This window comes from Falco biarmicus, chromosome Z (assembly GCF_023638135.1).
Source record: "Falco biarmicus isolate bFalBia1 chromosome Z, bFalBia1.pri, whole genome shotgun sequence".
NCBI classification, from domain to species: domain Eukaryota; kingdom Metazoa; phylum Chordata; class Aves; order Falconiformes; family Falconidae; genus Falco; species Falco biarmicus.
The window spans coordinates 31521360-31542857 of NC_079311.1; the positions used below are offsets into that span (position 1 = coordinate 31521360).

At 42.1% G+C, this 21498-nt stretch overlaps 1 protein-coding gene across 7 annotated transcripts in view; it reads right to left on the reverse strand.

The window, feature by feature from the left end:
- Positions 1 to 14627, reverse strand: part of PIGG (phosphatidylinositol glycan anchor biosynthesis class G) — a 98888-nt gene extending 84261 nt beyond the window's left edge. For 5 of the 7 annotated variants that reach the window (XR_008819353.1, XR_008819354.1, XM_056323968.1 and 2 more), the window contains exons 1-6: positions 14434 to 14627; positions 10725 to 10930; positions 7989 to 8198; positions 6251 to 6439; positions 4627 to 4765; positions 1992 to 2204 (exon numbers count right to left, since the gene is read on the reverse strand). Coding sequence is in view for 5 of the 7 variants with exons in the window: in XM_056323968.1 (XP_056179943.1) it covers positions 1992 to 2204; positions 4627 to 4765; positions 6251 to 6439; positions 7989 to 8198; positions 10725 to 10930; positions 14434 to 14593 (1117 nt within the window). In the remaining 2 variants the exon portion in view is untranslated. Of the gene's footprint in view, positions 1 to 1991; positions 2205 to 4626; positions 4766 to 6250; positions 6440 to 7988; positions 8199 to 10724; positions 10931 to 12556; positions 12576 to 13855; positions 13999 to 14433 lie in introns of those variants that run through there. The other 2 variants (XM_056323969.1, XM_056323970.1) reach the window with 2 other exon arrangements.
- Positions 14628 to 21498: the final 6871 nt, after the last annotated feature.

Below are 21498 nucleotides of genomic sequence, written 5' to 3' on the forward strand. Positions count from 1 at the left end.
TGCTCTTCTCTTGTCCACTGATGCAGTTAATCCATCATAGAAGGCGATTAGTCAGGCACAATTTGCCCTTGGTGAAGCAATGTTAGCTATCTCCAGTCACCTCCCTGTCTTCTATGTGTTTTGACATGTCTTCCAGAAGGATCTGTTCCATGATCTTGCCAGACACAGAGGGGAGGCTGTAGTGAGAGGTCAGTAGCTTCCAGGGTCCTCCTTTTTACCCTTTCATAAAACAGGCATCCCTTCTTGAAGATGAATCTGACTACTGAATGTAGTGACTTCTTTGCAAGATAATCCCTTTCCTATAGTGCAATAGGTGGGATGGCATTCATTTTCACTTAGAAGCCACCCAAAATAAAGGGCCATTCATGCATGCTTTTAAACTATGCAACATTATAGTCACTGAGCGACATTTTCTTTAGTATTCCTAGGGCCTGAAGTATCCACATCAATCAAACAACACTAAACAAACAGCACTTCTCTTTTCCCTGCCAATCTTAATTGTCCTAACCAAAATGTTAAGCTACATCCTTGCACTTCTACGATACTCTATGGAAAACAAGACCCTCTAAGAAGTTCACAGCAACAGAGACGCTTTAAGACTCTGCAGAAAAAGCTACCATGACTTGTATCTAGTTACATGTTACTGAGACTTTCCATTACTGAAAGGAGAGAAGCTCATCACAGACATTTTGCCCCCCAACCCCTTTCCAGTACAGTAGTGACTCTAATAGCAGTTTGCAGTCACGAGCAAGTAGCATAAAAATTTTTCACATTTCATTTCTCAGATGAAAGCTACAAGTTGAAATTAAGCTGGTTTTGGACAAAAATAAAATGAAAGCGAAGGTGTAAACCAGAAGCTGGTAGAAACTTCAGTCTGTTTTGCCAGTATTTGCAGAAATACTGTCAGACGGAGCTCTGTGCTGGAATTTTCAGTAACACAGCCATATCCTGTAACCACCAACAGGGCAAGTTTCCTCACTTGATACAAATGGGCTGAGGAAATCTGTGCAGAAAAAAATATCAGGATAGGTGGAGCATGGATACTGCTATTGATACATTGCTACCATAAGCGGCACTTCTTTTGGCAGGCCTCCTAGACAGGATTTTATTATGATTACAAGCCATGATGTTGAAAGATAATTAATTCTTGAACTACAATGATCATCTTGCTAAACTTTATGTTAGCTCCTTTAATTATTCATAGCTGTAACACAGCTCTGCATTCTCATCCAGTTATTGTAACGATTCAACAGATTACAAATCAAGTGACAAGGACTTCAAGCTTCACAGTTTAAGACAGCACCTTTTAAAGTCCATGGTAAAATGCTCTCCTTCATTCTCTATTTTTTTCACATAATTGTCATATTAACTTCCTTACCTATATTGCAGTTTTATCATGGTTCCTAATGAAATACTACATTTTGCTAGGTTTGGTTCATGTTTTCCACCTGTTTTTTATTCCTTCCTCCAAATACACACACATATCTATGCACAAGTGTATTTTTAATAAGCAGCTTTGCAGTTCTCCAGGTTCCCTCTCCAAGCAGATTCATACATAAGAATAAAATAAAAAGATAACTCACCCTTAATTATTTCCCAGTTTTACTTCAAGCATCTTTTTATTTATCCTAAAAAATTCACTCCATTATGCTATTGCTGTAAATACCTCAGATTCAGTGCCCTATGTAGAATAACTCACAAATGGCAGATATGAAACCACTGAGACTAGCAATTCTACCTTAATCTTCCTCTTTCATCACTATTTCTCCTCTTTTGACCACTAGGTGCAGTAGTGGTCATTAAAAAGAATTTAGAGGCAGCACCGGAGCATGTTACAGTAAAGACTGAATGCAGTATCATTTCTCTGAACACTGCTTTTAACTGAATAGCTAATCTGCATGCCATGCTATACTGTTGAACCTAAATGCCCAAACAGTGTTATAAACAATCTCCTTTTGTATACATAACTTTTTTTTTTGTAGCTGATTTACCTTTTTCATATGCAGGTGTATTCTCTTGCAGCAGTCTGCTAAGCTGGAACCCATTCAAGTGCACAAAACGCAGTTGTTCTCTCATTGTCTTGCCTCCCACAACTGGCAATATAAGGTTCCCAACACTGTTTCTTGAAATTGGTAGACCAAGACCTACTGCCAATGTGCTAGCTAAATCAGTTTGTTGCACAAGTCCAGGCGGGGTTAGAGGACCTAGAAGCCAAAAAAAAAAAAAAAAAAAAAAAAAAAAGGAAAAGAAAAAAAAAGAGGGGAAAAAAGTATTCCAATAACAGGCCCATTCTATTTCTCCAAAGACAGCAGGCATGTTGTTAGGTTCAAAATTTTTTTGGTGTTAGATCATCTATTTCAAGTGATTTACAGCCCTGAGCAATCTTTTTCAGCTGCTGTCCTCTGCTGTTGTAAAACCAAAATTTATTCCATTCTCAGAATGTTATACAAGTAAGAAAAGAGATGGTCCAGATCACCTTAATATCAAGTTGCAGCCTATTTCCTAAGAGGGTTTGATAACTTTTACATTAGAAAGAACAGTAAGCACTACAGTAGCCTAATTTAATGCATAAACTAAGACAGAGAACCTAAAATAATGCTGACAGCATTCTAGATGCTTTTTGATATAATGACAACAGCTCAAGATTTAATTAATATCAGGTTGCTAGGGAAACAGAATTAGAGGTCAGGTAAAGAATCCTGAGGCTAAAATTCATGGCTCCATGCAGGAAAACCCAGTGATTTTTAAAGGGTTCTGTGCAGGATCCCATAACCTTACTGCAGTCATCAGGATTAGCCTTCAGTCCCACAGAATGAGGGAATGGAATCCCACATGCGTGGATTATTTCACTAACATAAGTAACCTTTTGTTTAAGATTGTCTTGCCAATTGTCTCTTTGTGTGCTCTGCTAGTTACATAACAGTGTTTTTCTATTACACTTTTACTTCCTTTTCTTTGTAACTCCAGGCATTGAGTGTTTTGATTTAAGTACACAATTCTATACAGTCTTCATTGCTCTCAAGGCTCCCTTTAAGAGCATTAGAACTTCTCTCATTTCTCATCTAGCCCTGATTAATCCCATACTTGTACAGAATGCCATCTATAATCCCCTAAAGCCTCTTTGCATGAGTGCCTGTATGTCAGCAGTTTTTAGATCTCATCTTTAAAGGAAAGTTCTTAACTGGTTAAAAAACCACAAACTACAAAATGCATTTAGCCAATCATGTGTGACACATCTCTGTAAAAAGGCTACACAAGCAATACTCTGACAGCATACTAAATGCAAAAGCCCACAGAATTACTATTTTGAGGTCTACCAAATTAACCACAGTACATTTTGTTTACAGTAGGACCATAAGGACCAGTCACTAGAATTCTGATTACCGCAGCAATAAGAAGCAAGCTGCTGGATATTTACATGGGCATCATTAGAAATCACAAACTGGATCCCAAAAGACAGGTGCACATACTGTAAAAACTGCATCTTCAGTTTAAACCAAACAGAAACTAACCCTAACAAACAGCAGTTTGCATTTACAGAATCTACATTCATGTAGCCTGGTTGTCAACACATAGAGGTGAAATCTATAAAGCAAAAACTTACCAGTGAGCTTTGGTCAGCTCTTGACTTTGTTTTGTTTTTATATCTGAAGAGTTCAATCACTCCTCAAGCAATGCTTTCTATTGCAGCTGTATAAGAGCTTTATAAATGAGACAGATAAATGTACTTCCACTGTGCTGCAGGAACCTTCAGCAAGATAAATAAGGCAAGGTTCTGCAAACAGGCTTTAAAAGCAAGGAAATCAGATGGAAATGAGCAAGAGGCAGAATGAAAGGCAGAGGGAAGTATTATTTTGAAGAAAATACTCTTGGTACAACTACATTTCACCAATTTGGTCAGTCAAGGAGTTATTTAAGCAAGACTCTACAAAGTAGACTAAACATCTCTACCACACCACTCCCTTCTTGCCTCTTACCTTAACTTCTACTACACAAGCAGAAAATGAGTTTCAGAAACAGCTAAACTCACATCACTGACTTAAAATTAACTGCCTGGCCAATACAGTAAATACACTCATGCTCTATATTCTTCCCTTAACACTTAGCAATCAACAGTCCTATTTTCACTGTTGTCATCTCTCACCCTTTCACAAGAGAAATTCTTCCTCTTTCCCGTTACTCTCAGCATGAGAAACTGTAATTTGTTCCTCTATCCTGGCTGTCTTACAGGGAAGAACAGAGGCCAGGGTAATATTCTGGCCAAGAAAGACAAAACTTAAAATTCACTTCAAATAGGGTTTTACTTCTAATCCTATTCATTTACCAGTATCCCAGGATCCTGACAACATATCTCATTAGCTCTCAACACTCAAGGAGGACAGGGCTGCAAAATGTTATCATCTGAGAAATACCCAGTTTTCCCAGTGGTTACAAAGCTTAAGTCATGGATTCACCATAACACAAATACGAACTCTGGCTAAAACCAGAGTTTTAGGTCACACACAAGAATGGGCCTTGCCAGATATCTGCAGAACAAACCAAAGTACTTTTCAGGAAAAATTCCAGAGCTAATATAATTTAGAGATGGCAATGTATTCTACAAAGTCAAGCTTCTTTGACCCTTACCACTTCTCTTTTCAAAAGCAGAGCTGATAAACAGCAGTGGTGTGTGCACTTCTCCTTCTGAAGAACCACCATGACTACCTGTTTCAGACATCCCATGATCCCCACAAACAACTAGCAAATTGGGCAGAGAAGCTTCTTCCTGCAAGTCACAGAAATTTAAGTTACTGTACAAACAAAATGCATATACATAATGCTTCACGATCATTATCATTTTCACACTCGAATATTTCTCAGAGTAAACTCCATTTTTTAAATCGGCTCACAACACATGGGGCAGATTACAAGAGATGTCTGCAACTAGTGTTATGCAGTAATGTTTAACAGTTAAGGCACACATTAAGTACTTAACATACTTTTCAATGTTACAAAAAACATAAAAATGCTTTAAAAAAAAAAACCCTCATTTACAGAGTCACAAGAAACTGACTGAAGGATTAAATAAAGGTCATCATACTGTGGGAAGAAAATCAGGAGTCCAGTAGCAGCAGAATTACCAGAGAAGTAATCCCCTCTCCACTTCTTCAGCTTCACTTAGTTATTAATACAATATAAATGCTAATTTATGAGTATTGTAAATGTTAATATAATAAACATTTAATATTAAAATATGATCCTATTTCTAATAGTTTCTAGTCTCTCAAGTGCTTTTGGGGTAGAAATCTAACATGACTGATGTCAAATGACGTTTATTTTTCTGAAGAAAGAGAAACAAGCATAAGTGAGGCCTGTCCAACAATTTTGAGCTAACAAATCAGAGATGGCAGAGAATGAGTATTGTCATTCCATAACAAAGCAGCTTTTTGCCATCTCTAGTTATTACCAGTACCTGTTGTATCCAAAAGTTTTTTTTTTTTATTTCTGTATTCTAAAACTGAGATAATGGCTTGTATATAGTTGGCAAAAGCAAAAAAAGAGTTGTGGCAAAACCACTGCATTGTTAATGAGATTATAACTTCCACAAGCAGGATTTAACCTCTATTTTCATTTAAAAAATGTATTGATCTAAAAATACTATTTAAATTTCATAGGTAGCTATTCTGAACTGCAGTTGCCAAAAACAAACAAGAAAAAAGCTTCAGGTCACTTGGAATATAGGACTTTATATTTCAACATCCAGACTATTTAGATCAGTGACAACCTATATTTCCAAATCTAAAAACAGATTTGGATTTAGTAAGAAAAACTGCTTTCTACAACCATCATTTCCATTTGAATCTTTTTGATATCTAAGAATTAAGTATGCCTCCACAATTGTAGAAATCAGAGCCATGGGCTATACATGTTCATTATTCCCTCTGCTGAATTTCATTAATAAAAAGTACACCAACCACCATTTTAATTCTTAAAGAGAATTTTGGCATGCATTCCTCTCCTCTTCCTGCACACCAAGGGGGAGTTATTTTCCACAGCTGTTCAGAAGAGACTTAACAGATGTTATTAAGGTCAGCTGGTAAATCCTTAAAAATGGTACACAATACTGTTAACTGGGGAATGGCTTGGAAGGAAAAGAACAGAGTATCTGCTTTGGTCTAGGAGTAAACAAGATATCACCCACAAACAAGCAAGCATTTTAAAGTATTGGTCTACAACTAACAGACATAGATCCAAGAAGGAGCTATATTACCTTTGAAAGAAGAGAAATATGAATCTTCTTCAGTATGTTATCCATTTCACGAAGTTTTGGTCCCACTAATGGGCTGTTTGGCCCAGTCATATGTCCAATATGGTCCAACCCCAGGTAATGTAGTATTAGGAGATCCCAGTCTTCTCTCTTTAACACTCTATCCAAATGCCTGGTAACATTATCATCAACCTCAGAAATAAGGAAAATGGTTAAAAGATAAAAATTATTTCCCTCTTGTAACAAACATAGAAAAATTAGATCAAGCTACTCATGAAAATTCTGAAGAAGCTGATGAGAATTGCAGTCACTCACAATATCAACAAGAAGCTAAAAAAAAAAAAAAAACCACAACCCACAACAGAAAAAAAACCCCACCTGAAACTCAGATTGAGTAGTTCAATGCCAGGCAGTCAAAAAACCTGTCTTACAAAACAGATTCTTCACCTCATTTCACTCTTTTCTGGTTATGAGGCATCAGATTACATACAAACAGAGAAAATGGGTTGCCACGCTTCCACAGATACTTTTAAAAAAATGTTTCGAGCAATTTTCAGTCACTTTCACACTCCTGATTTATCACTTCACAAGAAATAGGTACAGGGAAAAGCCTCTCTTTGGTGCTTGGAAGCACAGAGGAAAAAAAACCACCACTGCTCTTTCAACTCAGTTTTTTGCTACTGTGCAAACACAAAAAGATTGTACTTGCTGTAAGAAAAAGAACTGATGACATAGCAAGAAAGAAAAATTATTCGAAAAGTGCTATTTGGGGCCTAACTCACATTTTCTCCTACTTAAGTTCACAACCTATTTTTAGTTGCATATATTTCTTCCAAGATACAAAAAATCCTTACAAAATTTCACATGTAATGCTGCTTTGTTGACTCCAGATAATAACTACCTAAAAAAACTATAAAAAGCTTTCCATTTAATGGACTATATTCAGAAAGCACAAAGGCTCATAAGGAGCTTGAGAGCCACATAACTGCAGCCCCAGCAGCATGTTTGCACTTTTCCACTCCATGCTGAAGCTTCTGCAAGTCTTATTAAAGTAACCAATTAAAAGTATCTTCCAATTCACATGTTAGACCTAACTTCCTTAAACATGAAAATAAACCACAACGGTAGCAGCAGGTCAATGGCCTGAGGTTTTACAAACAATAAAAGTTCAAAATATGAATTAAAATTGCCAAACCATTTACTTTAAATTGTGAAAATTCTTATTGTAGGCACACTAAAAAATAATTTACTTTTTATGCTTCCTCTTTCATAACATACTGAAACACTACTCATACTGCAACTACAAAAGCGATTCGATACTATAGAATGTATGCCTCTAAGAGGCCAAGATTATATATTCATGGCCCTTTTAAAGATGGCACACACTTACATAAATAGCAAACTGGAAACATGGATAGTGGAAGTTTTAAACAAAGCAAGTTGTCTAACTTACTACCACAAGTCTTTTGAGAATATTGTATGTTTAGAAAACCCACACAATAACACACTGCTTGTTACTGTATCATCCAAACACTTCCTACAGCGTATGCATGAGGATGGAAATGCTTAGCTTCCACATTGTCAATACTAAAAACACATATAAATCCAATTTCTGTTTAATTACCAGGTTCGTGTTTCAGAACAAGAATACTTTTACTCATTTGTTCTTAGAAGTTGCCACAATGTGTTTGTGTGTAAATAACTCAGATTATTTAACTTCAGATTACACAAAGCCTCTCACCTCTGTAAAGTCTGACACAAAAAAGGATGTTGTTCCATCATGTTCCACAAAATGCTTTGGAAACAATTTAACCCAAGTATCATCACCATAAAAAATTATTCTTTTTCCAGTTGTTTTTGCCTGCCATATCAGATTGTCATCCAACAAGGCTGGAGAATTGAGGTTCACAATAACATCGATGAAGCCAGGTATGCTACCCGTCATCAAAGCCTACATAAAGCAAGAAAAGAAAAGAGACATATTAACAGAAACAAAGAAGTTTCCAGTAGTCAGAAGACAGTATTAGTGTAAGAGGAAGTAATGAAACAGCAGAGAAATTACACTTTCAATAAAGAAATATAATAAAGTAAAAGAACACGTGAGCTGCCATGTCATACTGCATCATCTGCCACAACACAGTGCTAGCTGATGTCAGAGAGAATAAGTGCTTTGCAGAAAGCTAAAAATAATGTTTTCTTAATTAGTGGACAGCAAAACGACTTTGTATGCAAGTTGAAATTTGCTTCATTTACTGGTCATTAAATCAGAATGGTTTGGGTTGGAAGGGACCTTAAAGACCATCTAGTTCCAACCCCCCTGCCATGCGCAGGGACACCTTCCACTGGACCAGGTTGCTCAAAGCTCCACCCAGCCTGGCCTCCAACACTCCCAGGGATGGGGCATCCACAGCTTCTCTGGGCAACCTGTTCCAGTGTCTTGCCACCTTCACAGTAAAGAATTTCTTCCTAGTATCTAACCTAACCTACATTTACTCACTTTCAGTTTAAAGCCATTACTCCTTGTCCTAACACTACAAGCACTTGTGAAAAGCCTCCCTCCAGCTTTCTTGTAGGCGCCCTTTAGATACTGGAAGGCTGCTATAAGGTCTCCCTGGAGCCTCTCTTCTCAAAGCTGACAACACCAACCCTCTCAGCCTTGACTTTGTAGGAGAGGTGCTCCAGCCCTCTGATCATCTTTCATGGCTCTCCTTTGGACTCACTCCAACAGGTCCATGTCCTTCTTATGTTGAGGGCCCCAGAACTGAATACACTGCTCCAGGTGGGGTCTCACAACAGCTGATTAGAGGGGAAGAATCACTTCCCTCAGCCTGCTGGTCATGCTTCTTTTGATGCAGCCCAGGATACAGCTGGCTTTCTGGGCTGCAAGCGCATATTTCTGGGTCATGTCAAGCTTCTCATCTACCAACACTCCCAAGTCCTTCTCCTCAGGGCTACTTTCAATCCATTCTCTGCCCAATCTGTACTTCTGCTTGCAATTGCCCCAACCCAGGCACAGGACCTTGCACTTGGCCTTGATGAACTTCAAGAGGTTTGCATGGGCCCACCTCTCAAGCCTGTCAGGGTCCCTCTGGATGGCATCCCTTCCCTCCAGTGTGTCAACCACACCACACAGCTTGGTGCTGTCTGAAAACTTGCCAAGGGTGCCCTCAATCTCACTGTCCATGTCACCAGCAAAGACATTAAACAGCACCGGTCCCAGTACCAACCCCTGAGGAACACCAGTCATCACTGGCCTCTACCTGGACACTGAGCCGTTGACCACAACTCTTCCGAGTGTAACCCATCCAGCCAACTCCTTATCTACCAAGTAGTCCATCCATCAAATCCATGTCTCTCCCATTTAGAGACAAGGATGTCATGTAGGACAGTGTCAAATGCTTTGCACAAGTCCAGGCAGATGACAGCAATTGCTCTTCCTTCATCCGTCAACACCATAACACTGTCACAGAAGGCCACCAAATTTGTCAGGCATGATTTGCCGTTAGTGAAGCCATGTTGGCTGTCACCAACCACCTCATTCTTTTCCATGTGTCTTAGCACAGTTTCCAGGAGGACCTGCTCCATGATCTTGCCGGGCACAGAGGTGAGACTGTGCTGGTCTGTAGTTCCCTAGGTCCTTATTTCCTTATCTCCCTTATTTCCCCTTTTCCAGTCAGTGGGAACTTCATCAGACTACCACCTCTTCTCAAATACAATGGATAGTGGCTTAGCCACTTCATCTGCCAGTTCCCTCAGGACCCATGGATGCATCTCATCAGATCCCATGGACTTGTGCTCACTCCCTCAGCTTCTGCTTCTTCAGTGCAAGAAATATCACTCAGATCCACCACTGAGAAGCCTGCCTGATCAAGTATTTTGATGACACGGCCACAATTCATCTTTTAGTTACCTGGAACTAGGCACAATTTTCTTAAGCTCTGCAAGAACATCCCTATGACAAAACAGATTTACACAAAACTGGACTTCGTATCAGAAGTTACAAGAACACAGGTAAATACCAACAAAAAAGTTCTTGGAGAGAAGACGACTGAAAAGTTTAATGCCTGAGAGGCTACTGCCTTCCCATCATTACAAATAAAAAAATTATGACAATCATTTCATAAGCACTAGAGCCTTAACTGCCCTTAACTGATTCTCACAGACCTTCCTACCACAGAGCTACCAAATAAAAGAATAAAACAAGGCAAAGTGATTTAAGTGGAAGGTGCCACCTCTTCCTCTTACTCAGCCTCTCTACTCTCCTTTGTTCCCTGACCTGATGTTTCTTGCAGGAAGCACCTCTGGGCCATGGCAAATCAGGACTGTCACATGCTCTACTACAGCAAAGCAAGTTTCAGCCCAAATTTCAGTAACATGGCAAACCTGCCCTTCATGTCAACTCTGAGCATATGAAACAACACAGCCTTCAAAACTTTCTCAATGGAACAACCCTAAGTAGAAAAAAAAAACCACTTACCTTAATTCGAGGCATTGTCACAGTGGGTGGCTTCGCTTCAGCAATGAAACTGTAGGATGTCCCTTTCTCAACAACTTGTGTAGTATATGGCATGAACTGTTTACCCTTGGATCCAAACACAAAGTCATCTCTCAAAGCATCTATCAGCACGAGGACAACTTTTTTGAAAAGCGGTGGTGGAATTTTGGTCCAGTTAGAAACCATTCCTAAACAACAACAAAACAAGGGTATATAAAAGTCATCAGCAAATTTTAACAATGTTAGACAGAAGTTGAAGGACAATATCACAGAAATAAGTACTTCCAACTTCTTTATTAAATTTACATTCAGAAGCGAGAAGTTGCAAACAACAGCAAACACAAGAAGTAATCAGAGGAAGCTGAGTTTTCAGGCCATCCAGTACAGGAATGACATGACAACTACAACAAAAAGTCCAATACAGCTTGTAGGGTGGAAGACAAAATGTGAATGGAATGCACGATGTGCAATTGGAAGAAATAAGGAAAAGCTGCAAAATTGAGAATGTTCAAAGGAATAAGAAATGATAGCTGCTACCTTCTCTCTGTTTAATTTAGTAAAGCTGAACTACATATAACCAACAGACAACTTGTGTTAGAAAAAAGATGCAGCATTCACCTGTGCTAATACCCAATTTTGCACATCAGAAGGTATGTCAAGCAATGCCTCTCAATCAAATCCCACCAAGAGAGAACAGGAAAATTACCAAGAAACAGACGGTTTCACTGAAACATGAAGGGAAAAGATTTGTGTACACTTGCAGCCTTCAAGGTAGAAGGCTGTATGTCTGGATAGTTCGGTGACGGCAGCTGCAGGGCCAGAATCCAATTCCAAAATCCCCTGAACATGCTACATGGGTGGGCACAGCAAAATGCTGCTGTGCATCGGGTAGTGGGCAGTGTCATGCCTTCAAGTCCACGTCTTTCTCTTGTATGGACTTAATGCTGGCCACGGCAACTCTGCATTTGCAGTGAGCTTGGTCCACATGGTGACATTTAGCTTTTACAGCAGCAGTTATTAGCCCAACCTCTACAGGTCCCATATCTCTACCAGGAAAAAAAAACACAGAAGGACAAAATGGAAGCAGAACAGATTCTACCCACAGATCTCTCCTCAGACAGCATTGTGGCAAAGCAACTTCTCAGTACATGCATCATATAATGTTCGGTTAGTAAACACGTCAGAAACTGTATTTTTGAGTACATATATAAGCATCAATAAATTGACATTGACAGACTCATTACTGCTAGTGATTCTCTCAGGTAAGGAAACTGGGGAGGGGGGGCACAGCAAGGGAAAGAAGGAAATCACAACAACAACAAAATGCTATCTGATTAGCATTTTAATCAGCTACCCTGAGTTTTTTCCAGGATGAATTATCAACTTATTAGCAGGCATGCTTTGCTTTGGCTCTCAGCAAAAAACAAGAAGGCACAACTGGATGTACTGTGCTGTCAGTTTTATCCTCATAATTTACTGCTATCCACTTGCTTAGGGAAACAAACATTGCTGGACACCAAAAATGTTCAGATCACAAACACATATACCCTACTCACAACTCCCTCCTACAGCGTTATTCATCAGTAAGTCAAAGTACTGAGATGTGCAAAGGAATTAGGAGTCAATTACAGGCCATCTAAGATAGTTATAATAGATAAGTAGATAGATAAAATAGCTAGAGCAAACATTGTGCAACTCTTGGCACATGGCATGCTTATTTATCCCTGCTATGGTTATTTAGAAAACAGTTCTTTTAAATGAAGCTGAACTTCTGTAAGCACTGAAAAAACCCACAGGTTCTACCAAAAACTTACCACAACAATGTGCTGCAAGGCTTTATAATTATACAGTCATCCCACAGGCAATACAGCATGGATTCATTTTGGCTGTCAGGGCTCACAAAGTGAAACATTGAGGAAATACAGAAGCACTGAATAAATATTATTTTCTGAACAGATCTAAAGTAGGCTGAAAGTCTTATGTATAATGGTTTAGTAAGCAATCCCCTGCCTTTAGAGCTTATCATCCAAACCAAAAGATCACTCTACAAAGCTGTAACCCAAGAACTATAGAAAGGAAGTATTCTTCCACTGTCACTCCATTTTTGCCCAACTATACCTAGGATTACTAGCAACATGCCTAAATTTAAACTGTTTGTGGAGCCCTGTTGTACACATTTATACTTTTCAACTCAAACTAGTCTTTTTAAAACGCAGTTGTCTGACACTTCCCTCCCACCCAAAAAGCCTCCCTCCTTCCATGTCAGTCTCCTGCTAATAATCACATGTGAATGCAACATTTCACTCACAGCAGCCCATCAAATATCTCTGACAGTCTTGGTAATCTCCAGCTAAAAAGCAACCTGCCATTTGGCTGCATCTACTCAGGACTGTTACCAAATTAGATTCTTTCAGTTATTCATCTTAACTGGTATCAGCACACCACACTCTAGTTTACACAACCTTCTCTTCCCTCCACTGTTTCTAGCAACGTAAGTAAGCTTGTCCCAACACGCATAGTATCATACACTTTAGAAGAATTAATAATAACAAGCAGCTAAACACCCAGTTTGGCACTTGCAGCCCTATTCCATCAAGTAACCATAAGCAGATGTTCCAAGTGAGAGCTCTGTATGAGCAAAATACCACTGAATCCAGCTGTCCACTGAACCTGAAGTTTCACCCCACAAGCTCCAAACACTGGTGAAGAACACTCCATCAAGTACACATTTCTTCACATTATTTTAATACAACTTGCCACTGGACATACATATAAGATGGCTATGTATCAGCATATCCTCTACCAACTTTTCATTAAAAAGAAGTTTCACAATTTCAACTAAGGAGTACAGCAGGACCTGTAGAGACCCTGATTTCAGAGAAACAGTAACGGACAGTGCTATTGTGCATTCTGCAATCTGACCAGTCTGTGAAGGAAACCCGTATTACTACAGTTGCTTTCCTCACTACTGAAGCATTAAAAGTCTCACTAAAGTGGCATTAAGACCGTCGCAGAAACACTGATCCCCCAAACACAACACAGCCAGTAAGGTAACAGAGCAAGCACGAGAAGCGTTGCAACTGAAATGGCACTAATTAATGCAAACAACTTACCATTAGAGTATGGGTATGACGGCTGTACCGGATAGGGAAAGTGTAATAAAACGACAGAAAAGTGCACCCTACAGAGACGTGACAGGTGATGCTTAAGGCTTTTTGCTACCGCAAGCAGATACTGCTGGCAGCGATCGACAACTGCATGCAAAATTAAGAACTAGTTGCTATTATTATTATTATTTAGAATTACTTTAGAACTTAACAGTTCTAAAATATTTCGGAAATGGGTCTGGAAATACGGTGGCGCTACAGAAGCCCGTCCGGCAGCACGGCGGGCCCCGCGGCACAGGGCTCGCACCGGCTGCAGTCCCACAGCCCGAGACCCGGCACAAGCCGGCGGCGGCGAAGGGCAAAGGCGCCCAGGGACGCCGGGGCTCCGCCGCCCCGGCTCCTCGCCCGCCGGGCTCGGCCCGAACCGCGCGGCGCAGCCGAGGGCGGCGAGGCCGGGACGGGGGGTTACCGCGGCCACCGCTGCCCGTAGCTGCGGGGGGAAGGAACGGTGGCCCCGGTGAGCAGAGCCGCGGAGGAGCAGGGTGGCCTCGGCCAACAGGGGAGGGGCAGGCTGCTCCGGTTACCTGGGCCGGGCGGGGCCGGTTCGGCGGGAGGGTCCCCGCGGGCCTCCCTGCGGGGCAGGGACCTGACGGCCACCGGGAAGAAGCCGCGGAGAAACAGCGCGACCCCCAGGGCCTCCACCAGAAGGCAGGAAGCGGCGAACACACCCGACCGCAGCCGCATCCTGCCCCGCCGCCGCCGCCGACCTCCGCCGGCTCTCCGGGGCGCCACCCGCAGCGCTCCGCCCCTTCCACCTCTCCCCACCCCTGCCCCGCCGCTGACCAACCAGCGCCCACCGCTCGGTCCGCCGAGCCTTACTATTGGCTAGCGGTCACCCAGCGCCTCCGCGAGAGGTGTGACTCTGAGCCGGAAGTAGGCCTCCGCAACTCGCACCAATGGGAAGCCAGCTGGGGGGAGGGAGCGGCCCGTACCGGCAGGGCAGGGTCTGGCTGGGGGCCGGTCCCCGCGTCCCCGGCGGTGGCGGAAGGCCGGAGGGTTAAGGGATGGCGTCAGCAGGCTGCGTCGGGCCAGCGGCTGGCAGCATGCTGCAGTCCGGCGATCGAAGGGCCCCAGGACGCGAGGCCCTGGCGAGCTACCCAGCCGTGCGGCCTCCTGCGTCGGCCCAGCGACAGCGGGATGCTGAAGGCAGAGGGAAGTACTGAGGTGTCGGAGCTTCGGCTTCCCATGGGCAACCTGTGCTGCGACCACTTGCTTGTGCAGCCTGTGCTGAGAGCTGATGTTTCCTCCTGGAACTGGGAGTCCTGTGAGCTGCTTCCTGTAAAACACAGCACTGAAGCCTGAGCTGTGATAGGGGGGAGACTTTATGCGAAGTTCCAGCTAAGGCTGTATGGCAAGTGGGGAAGGAGACTGAAGTCGGTGACTATTGCAGGTGTTTGGCAAACAGAATTCTACCCCCGCCCCCCTTTTTAAATAACACAGAATAAGTAATCTTTTAACCTTTCCATTGGTTAAATGGACTGTAGCAGGTGTGTCATGGCAGATGAAAGAGGAGAAATAAGTTTGTAAAAGACTTAACTTTCTGAGAAAGGAATAAAAAAAAGTTCTGCAAAGTGAAGCAGAGTTTATACTGGTCTCGCTGTGTTCATTGCTACAGGAAGGTACCCTGAAAATTTCATTCCCCAAAACAAAACTGCTTCTCATCTGTACCCAGGCAGTTTCTTTGTGTCCCACAAAAAAAGTACGTTTTCTTGCAACATAAGTAACCACTCTTCGGCTGCACCTGTGGGTGGCGCGTTTTCCTAGATCTGACAAGAGCAGTGTCCCACCAGCTACAGCCGGCCTGTCAGGCAGCCACCGTCCTGGGGATAGAAGAATTATTTACTTTAAGAAAAAGAAATATGTAAATATCTATAATGAAAATCAGGAAAGAATTGGAAAAACTGTTAACCTTTACAAACAGTTAACAAAACATGGCCTTCGGAGAAGGAATAGACACTGTAAGTACATCAGGCCAGGAAATAACATAAACTCAAGGAGAACCAAATGGTTAATGAGACTAAACAGAAAATTACTTGAACTGTGTGAGTTTTCAACGTCTGTGAAAGTTGGTATTCAGCAGTGAAGTGCAGCTGGCTATGGAAAGTGCAATGAAATTCAGACAGAACGTGCAAGGCTTTAAATCGGTAGGAAAGGGCGAAAGGAAACGTCTGGCTCTTACTGCAGACGATTGTATGTCTGCTTCAAGCTCTGAAATGTCTTTAGGTAATGTGCCTCAAAGTTACATTATTTGTATGTCCAGAAAAACATATTTGTTACTTTTTATGGGCATTTTCTGCTTTCCTTTAAACCTTGAACTAGTAAGACTTTCCAAGCAGAAAACAAGAAAGGTTAACTCCACTTACAAATACAAAACACCCTAATGTAGGTAGTGTTTATAAATCACAAAACAGCAACTAAAAAATTTCTGTCTTCTTTTTATTTCCTGGGCACATACTACAGCACTTTCCCTTTTAGCAATAAGGTTGAAATTTCCCAAACACTGCATCTTTCTCCATTGTTTCTACCTTCAGATTGCCACGTAAGATCATAATTTCTGTTTTCAGGCAAAAGGATTTCTCTGCAGACATTAATATACTAGCTGGCTTTGGTTCACACTCCGCAGAACTTGTGTCTGAGCATTTCCTGAGTAGCATCATTATTTCACCCCCATCATGATTTGGCAAGTTCTTGCAGCAACATGCTTTCAGGTTCATTATTATTGCACTTAACTGCAGTCATGAAATAGCTAGGAAAAAATCTGAGTGCTGCGCAAGACTTTAGATCTGACTGAGTAATTGTCTGTGAGTCTACAAGGATATGATAGCATAATATACTCATAATCTCTGCCGTGCATTTCTGTGGCCATTTTACAAGTTTTTGGGTGTAACCTCTTCCACTTCGTGTGACAGGTTTATGCCCTGTGAGAGCTGGTCATTTCATGAGAATTCAGAGGGAATGTTCGTGTCCTCCCTAGTTTGTAAACACACGACCAGTGTTGTGTGTACCAATTTATGCCAAGGGGCACTGACTAACTTGAGTAGCCTTAGAAAGTTAAATGTTCACGTCAGAGTGTCAGGAAAGATTGTATAGTAAAATGCAATCCATGCCACTCAGAAGGCTGTCACTTCATCAAAGCCAGCAAGCATTTTAGAGCACAGTGCAACTCATCTACATGGGAGATGAATCTGCTTCGTTCTCTGCAGGAGCAGCACGTTGCTACTGCAGCTGTTGTGAAGAGTCACTGAAGCAAACAGCTCTCCGTCTTGAGGAAGAAGAAGGGATTTAAGGCTCTGTGCCCAACCCTCGCTAGAAGCATTGCTCCAAACCTACTGAGAAATCAGCAGACAGAAAGCCAACCAAACCTTGTCTTCTCCAGGCTTATCGCTGGTTGTACTAAACCAGTAGGAACACATTTTGGTGAAGCTCTTAGCAACCAACACTTAAAGGATCCAGGTGATGTTGATCTCTCTGGCATTTCTAAAGGCTTTTCTTTACCAGGGCAACAATTAAAAAACAGATAAGAAAAAAATTTTGTGTGTCCCATGAGGGAGAAGCACACCACCTTCCAACAGTCTCTGTGTCCTCTGCCAGCACTTAATGAAATGCCACACGTTAACTAGTACCCAGCATGCCCACTTCCGCAGCTCCCTTTCTCCTGATTTCACTTATGTTTCACATTGTGACTGGAAAATGAGGCCCAGTCTTCCCTTCCACTATAGTTTCAAATACAGCCAATATGCAGCCAGTTTCCTCAGTTTCTTTTTCTTCTTTCCCCTTCTCTTACTTAACCTTATTTTGACTGATTCCTTTGTAGTCTTGCTCTCAGGTCTCTTTAGCTACTGCCAAGTTAATAACTTCTGGGGATCTGCAGCTTACCAATTTGCTCTTCAAACTGCCTCAGGTATTCTCCCTCTCTGGTCCTAATATAACAATTTCACATTTTGGGTGTGTGTGTGTAGGTGTGTTTATGTGAAACCTGCACAATTTTTCCAAACTTGACAGGGTCAGGTATGTTAACATCTCATGCTGGTGGTTTAAACAAGCATCCCTTTTCTGTAATTGGAGTGATACTTCTTAAACTTGTCCCTAATACATTCAATACTGTATTGGAGAACACAAGAGGAGCAGGAATGCAGACAGTGGCAAAATGGGCTGGTATAAGTAAAAGCCACCACTTTTACGTACAGGTGTTGTGTAGCATATCAGTTAAGTCAGGCTGTAATTAAAAAAAGAAGAAAAAAAAAGACTTTCCAAGGTGATCTGACACTCTGAAAGCACTGCTATATAGTTAGAAATACAGGAAGACATATGGTAATATTTTGTCTCCCATCATTTCTCCGTTCTTTAGTACCTGGCAATTTGAATGTATGTCAGGTCTGTGCTGTATTTAAGCCATGGTAAAACATCAGAAAAAGTTACCAAAGACTGTCTGCTGAAGTGTGAATCTCCCTCCTCCATTCCAGTGCACTGCAGAATCTTCAGAGGTTTGTAGTTGCTGAGGCAAGAGACAATGCAGAAGCACTGTTGTTATAAACCCTGCTTCTCAAAGCTGAGACCAAATGGGAATTTCTGCACATAAAGGAGAATTAAACAGCAAAAGTGTATTAAAAAATGATACGCTAGCTTTATGCACATCAAATAATAGATTGTCTATCTTTACACACACGCACGCGTGCACACACGCGCAAAAGTCTACCTCTGGGTTTAAATACTTTGGGGACCATGCTTGCAGAGCTTATGGGATTTGAGATGGAGTCAGCCAGGGATCACTGAAGAAGATAACCCCTGATAACCCCTGAGGTGGTGAGCTGTAGGAAGCCAAAGTCTGTTTTGTTTCTGTAGACTGCAGACTTGCTCCCTGCTGCAGTATGAAATTACTTGCTTTCAAACGGGAAGCAAAGCTGCAGAGCAAGAATTAATTGAAGAAAGAGGCTGGTCATTAGTTTCCCCTAGAGCCTTGCACTCAAAGCTTATACTGCTTGGTAGCAATATCTGTGTCCCCCTTTCTATACTCAGGGTTGTACAGAAATGTAAACAGTCATTCCTGCTTAAGAAAGCCCTGGCTTTAGAACTGCATTTGTGCTGCCACCAAGTCCAGTTCCCTGCGAGCTGCAGGCATAGGCTGGGATTGCTGAGCCTGATCCCCACGCAAGCTGCTGATTAGAACAGATCTCAGGGTGCTCTAATCCAATGTTAGTTTTTCATTCAGTCTAAATGGGCTGGATAAAACATGAATGAGAAAGATTAAGTCCTCAAGGAAACTTTCCCAAACCACTTAAGTGGGTGGACTGATTTTGGTGGTACAAATGTCTGAAACCTCCCAAATGTCACCAGCTAGAGTAATGCCAGCCATTAGCCTTCAGGGCAGGCACTGAGAGAAGGAGCCAAATCAGGGCACAGCTGAGGCAACAGCTTTGCTTTACACGTGAAAACTGACCAGAATCCCTCCTCCCTCTAATTTTGCACCCTTACATTACTGTGTCCTCCTTTAACCCCATTTCCTTTCCCACCCTGCTTCTTATTCCTAAGGAAAAAGCTTGCACAGCCATGCTCTATGTCTGGCAGTCTCTCTCCTGCTCGTCCTGACAGCCTTAGCTTGTTTCTAGAGAGGCAGTGAACAGGGGTCCTGGTTCTTCCAGGTTTAATGAGCAACTGGAAGCAACAAAGAGACGCTATTAGTGCCCCCATCAAGAAAACCCTCTGTGGTGTAAACTGGCCCCTTAGCAGGTGCCAAAGAATCTCTGAAGTGGGAGAAAAGGGGCATGATATGAACCTCCCAACCAGAACACACGCAATAATCACATTTGCATTTTGGTCACCAGGGAATCCAGCAATTGCACCCCACAACTGCAAGAAATAAGACTGCCCCTTCTCCTGCTTAGCTACTCCCTCTCTGTGACATTAATACATTTGTCCTACCATGCAAGTGGTGACTTCAGCCCCCTCCAGCCCTCCTTGTCTGCCTGATCTGCCCAGTGCTGTAGGCCTTTCTTTAGTCACATGGTCTTTGTCCTACTGACAATTTCTCATGGTGCAAAAATCCTCTTTCCTGGGTCCCTGTGAACAGTGGTGATGGACAATGTCGGTAAGCAATTACAATGCTGAAGCAGGAAATGTAGTTACATTCTTCCATGACATATGAACTTACCGATATAACCTTCCTAAGTAAGGAATCCCAGACAGTCTTTTTATTACCTTTATAGCCTTCTTGCCTTACATCTCTCCCTTTTCAGAGCCCAAGTCTTCATTTTAAAATGAACTAACTTCAAAGTTCACCCACAGGTGCCAGTTGTTCAGTAGCACTGTCTTTGATTTACTTTAAGGTTAGGTACTTATTAATAGCTAAACACCACATTCTTTATGTTAAGAAATACCAACATGTAATGTAAGCACCTCTTGTTTTAGAAACAAGCTTCCTCTCTGACACTTCTTCCACAAATACGTGTATACAGGAGAAAGGTCTTTCTGTGTTGATTTTCACTGCTGGGAAATGCCACGCTGTATCAAGCTGGCATCATAAACCTGCTCATCTTAACACTCAGGCAGTATTCAGCTGTTTAGCTTAAGAAAGAAGAAAATGAGAAAGTCTAGCAGGCATAAAGAATGCAGGCTGTTTGCCCATTTGCTGACTGAAGTATGCACTTTGTCAAATTTGATGCCCAATAGCCAAGCCATCACCAAGGGAGAAGCTGAAGCTATACAAGGGTCATTAATAAGACGTGCCAGTGGATGCAGAGAGATCAGAAAATGCTGCTTGTCACGGTGCAGGCACAGGAAACAAGAAACTGTCAGCAGGCAAATTTTTAAAAGCAGGAGTATTTGTGAGGCGGGAAGAAAGAGTAACTTAGCTGTCTTTAGGCACCTAAGGTAATGAATCAGCATTGTCAAACTGCAGCATCAGTCAATTCTCAAAGAGGTTTTCAAGTGCTTGTATTTTCAGGATAAACCTCTTCCAATACCCTGTAGCTGGAACTTCTCACTTTGATAGCTTCATCACCGATTAACAGCCCGCCAGGCAGATGTACCCACTTGCCCCCCTGCGGGGACAGGCTAGCTGCTCCTGCATGGGCCAGCGTCACCCTGCATCAAACCTGGGTCCACTCTTCTCCATGCCCAGAATCGACTAGACCTCCAAGACCATTGCTTGGGGGAGGTGTCCCAGCTTGCTTCTGCAATGGCAGGGTGCTGTGTTTTTTATGGGGTGAAGCTGGGAGTCAGATGTTGTGTGCCCTGGGAAAGAGCAGAGGGTGGCAGAGGGAACTCAGCCTGCCTGGGTGGGTGCAGGGAGCCAAGCCAGGGACAGTGTCACCCGATGGAAGCTGGTCCCTGAAACAGACTAACCTGCATCACTGCGTTTCAGTTACCTGTGTTCACACCTGCCTGTTGCATGTGATTTGCCAAGCAGAAAAACAAAACCGTCCACGTTTTTTACAGTTTCATTTCTTAAAATGGGTGGACCTATTGCTTCGTCTGCCATTGGGGCATTTATGAAGCCTCACAGATTTCCAAGGTCTGATAAAGCAGACATTTGCCTTGCTGCTTCCAGCCTCTCATAGGCCTTCCCCACTTTATTCAAGTCATGCAGCATT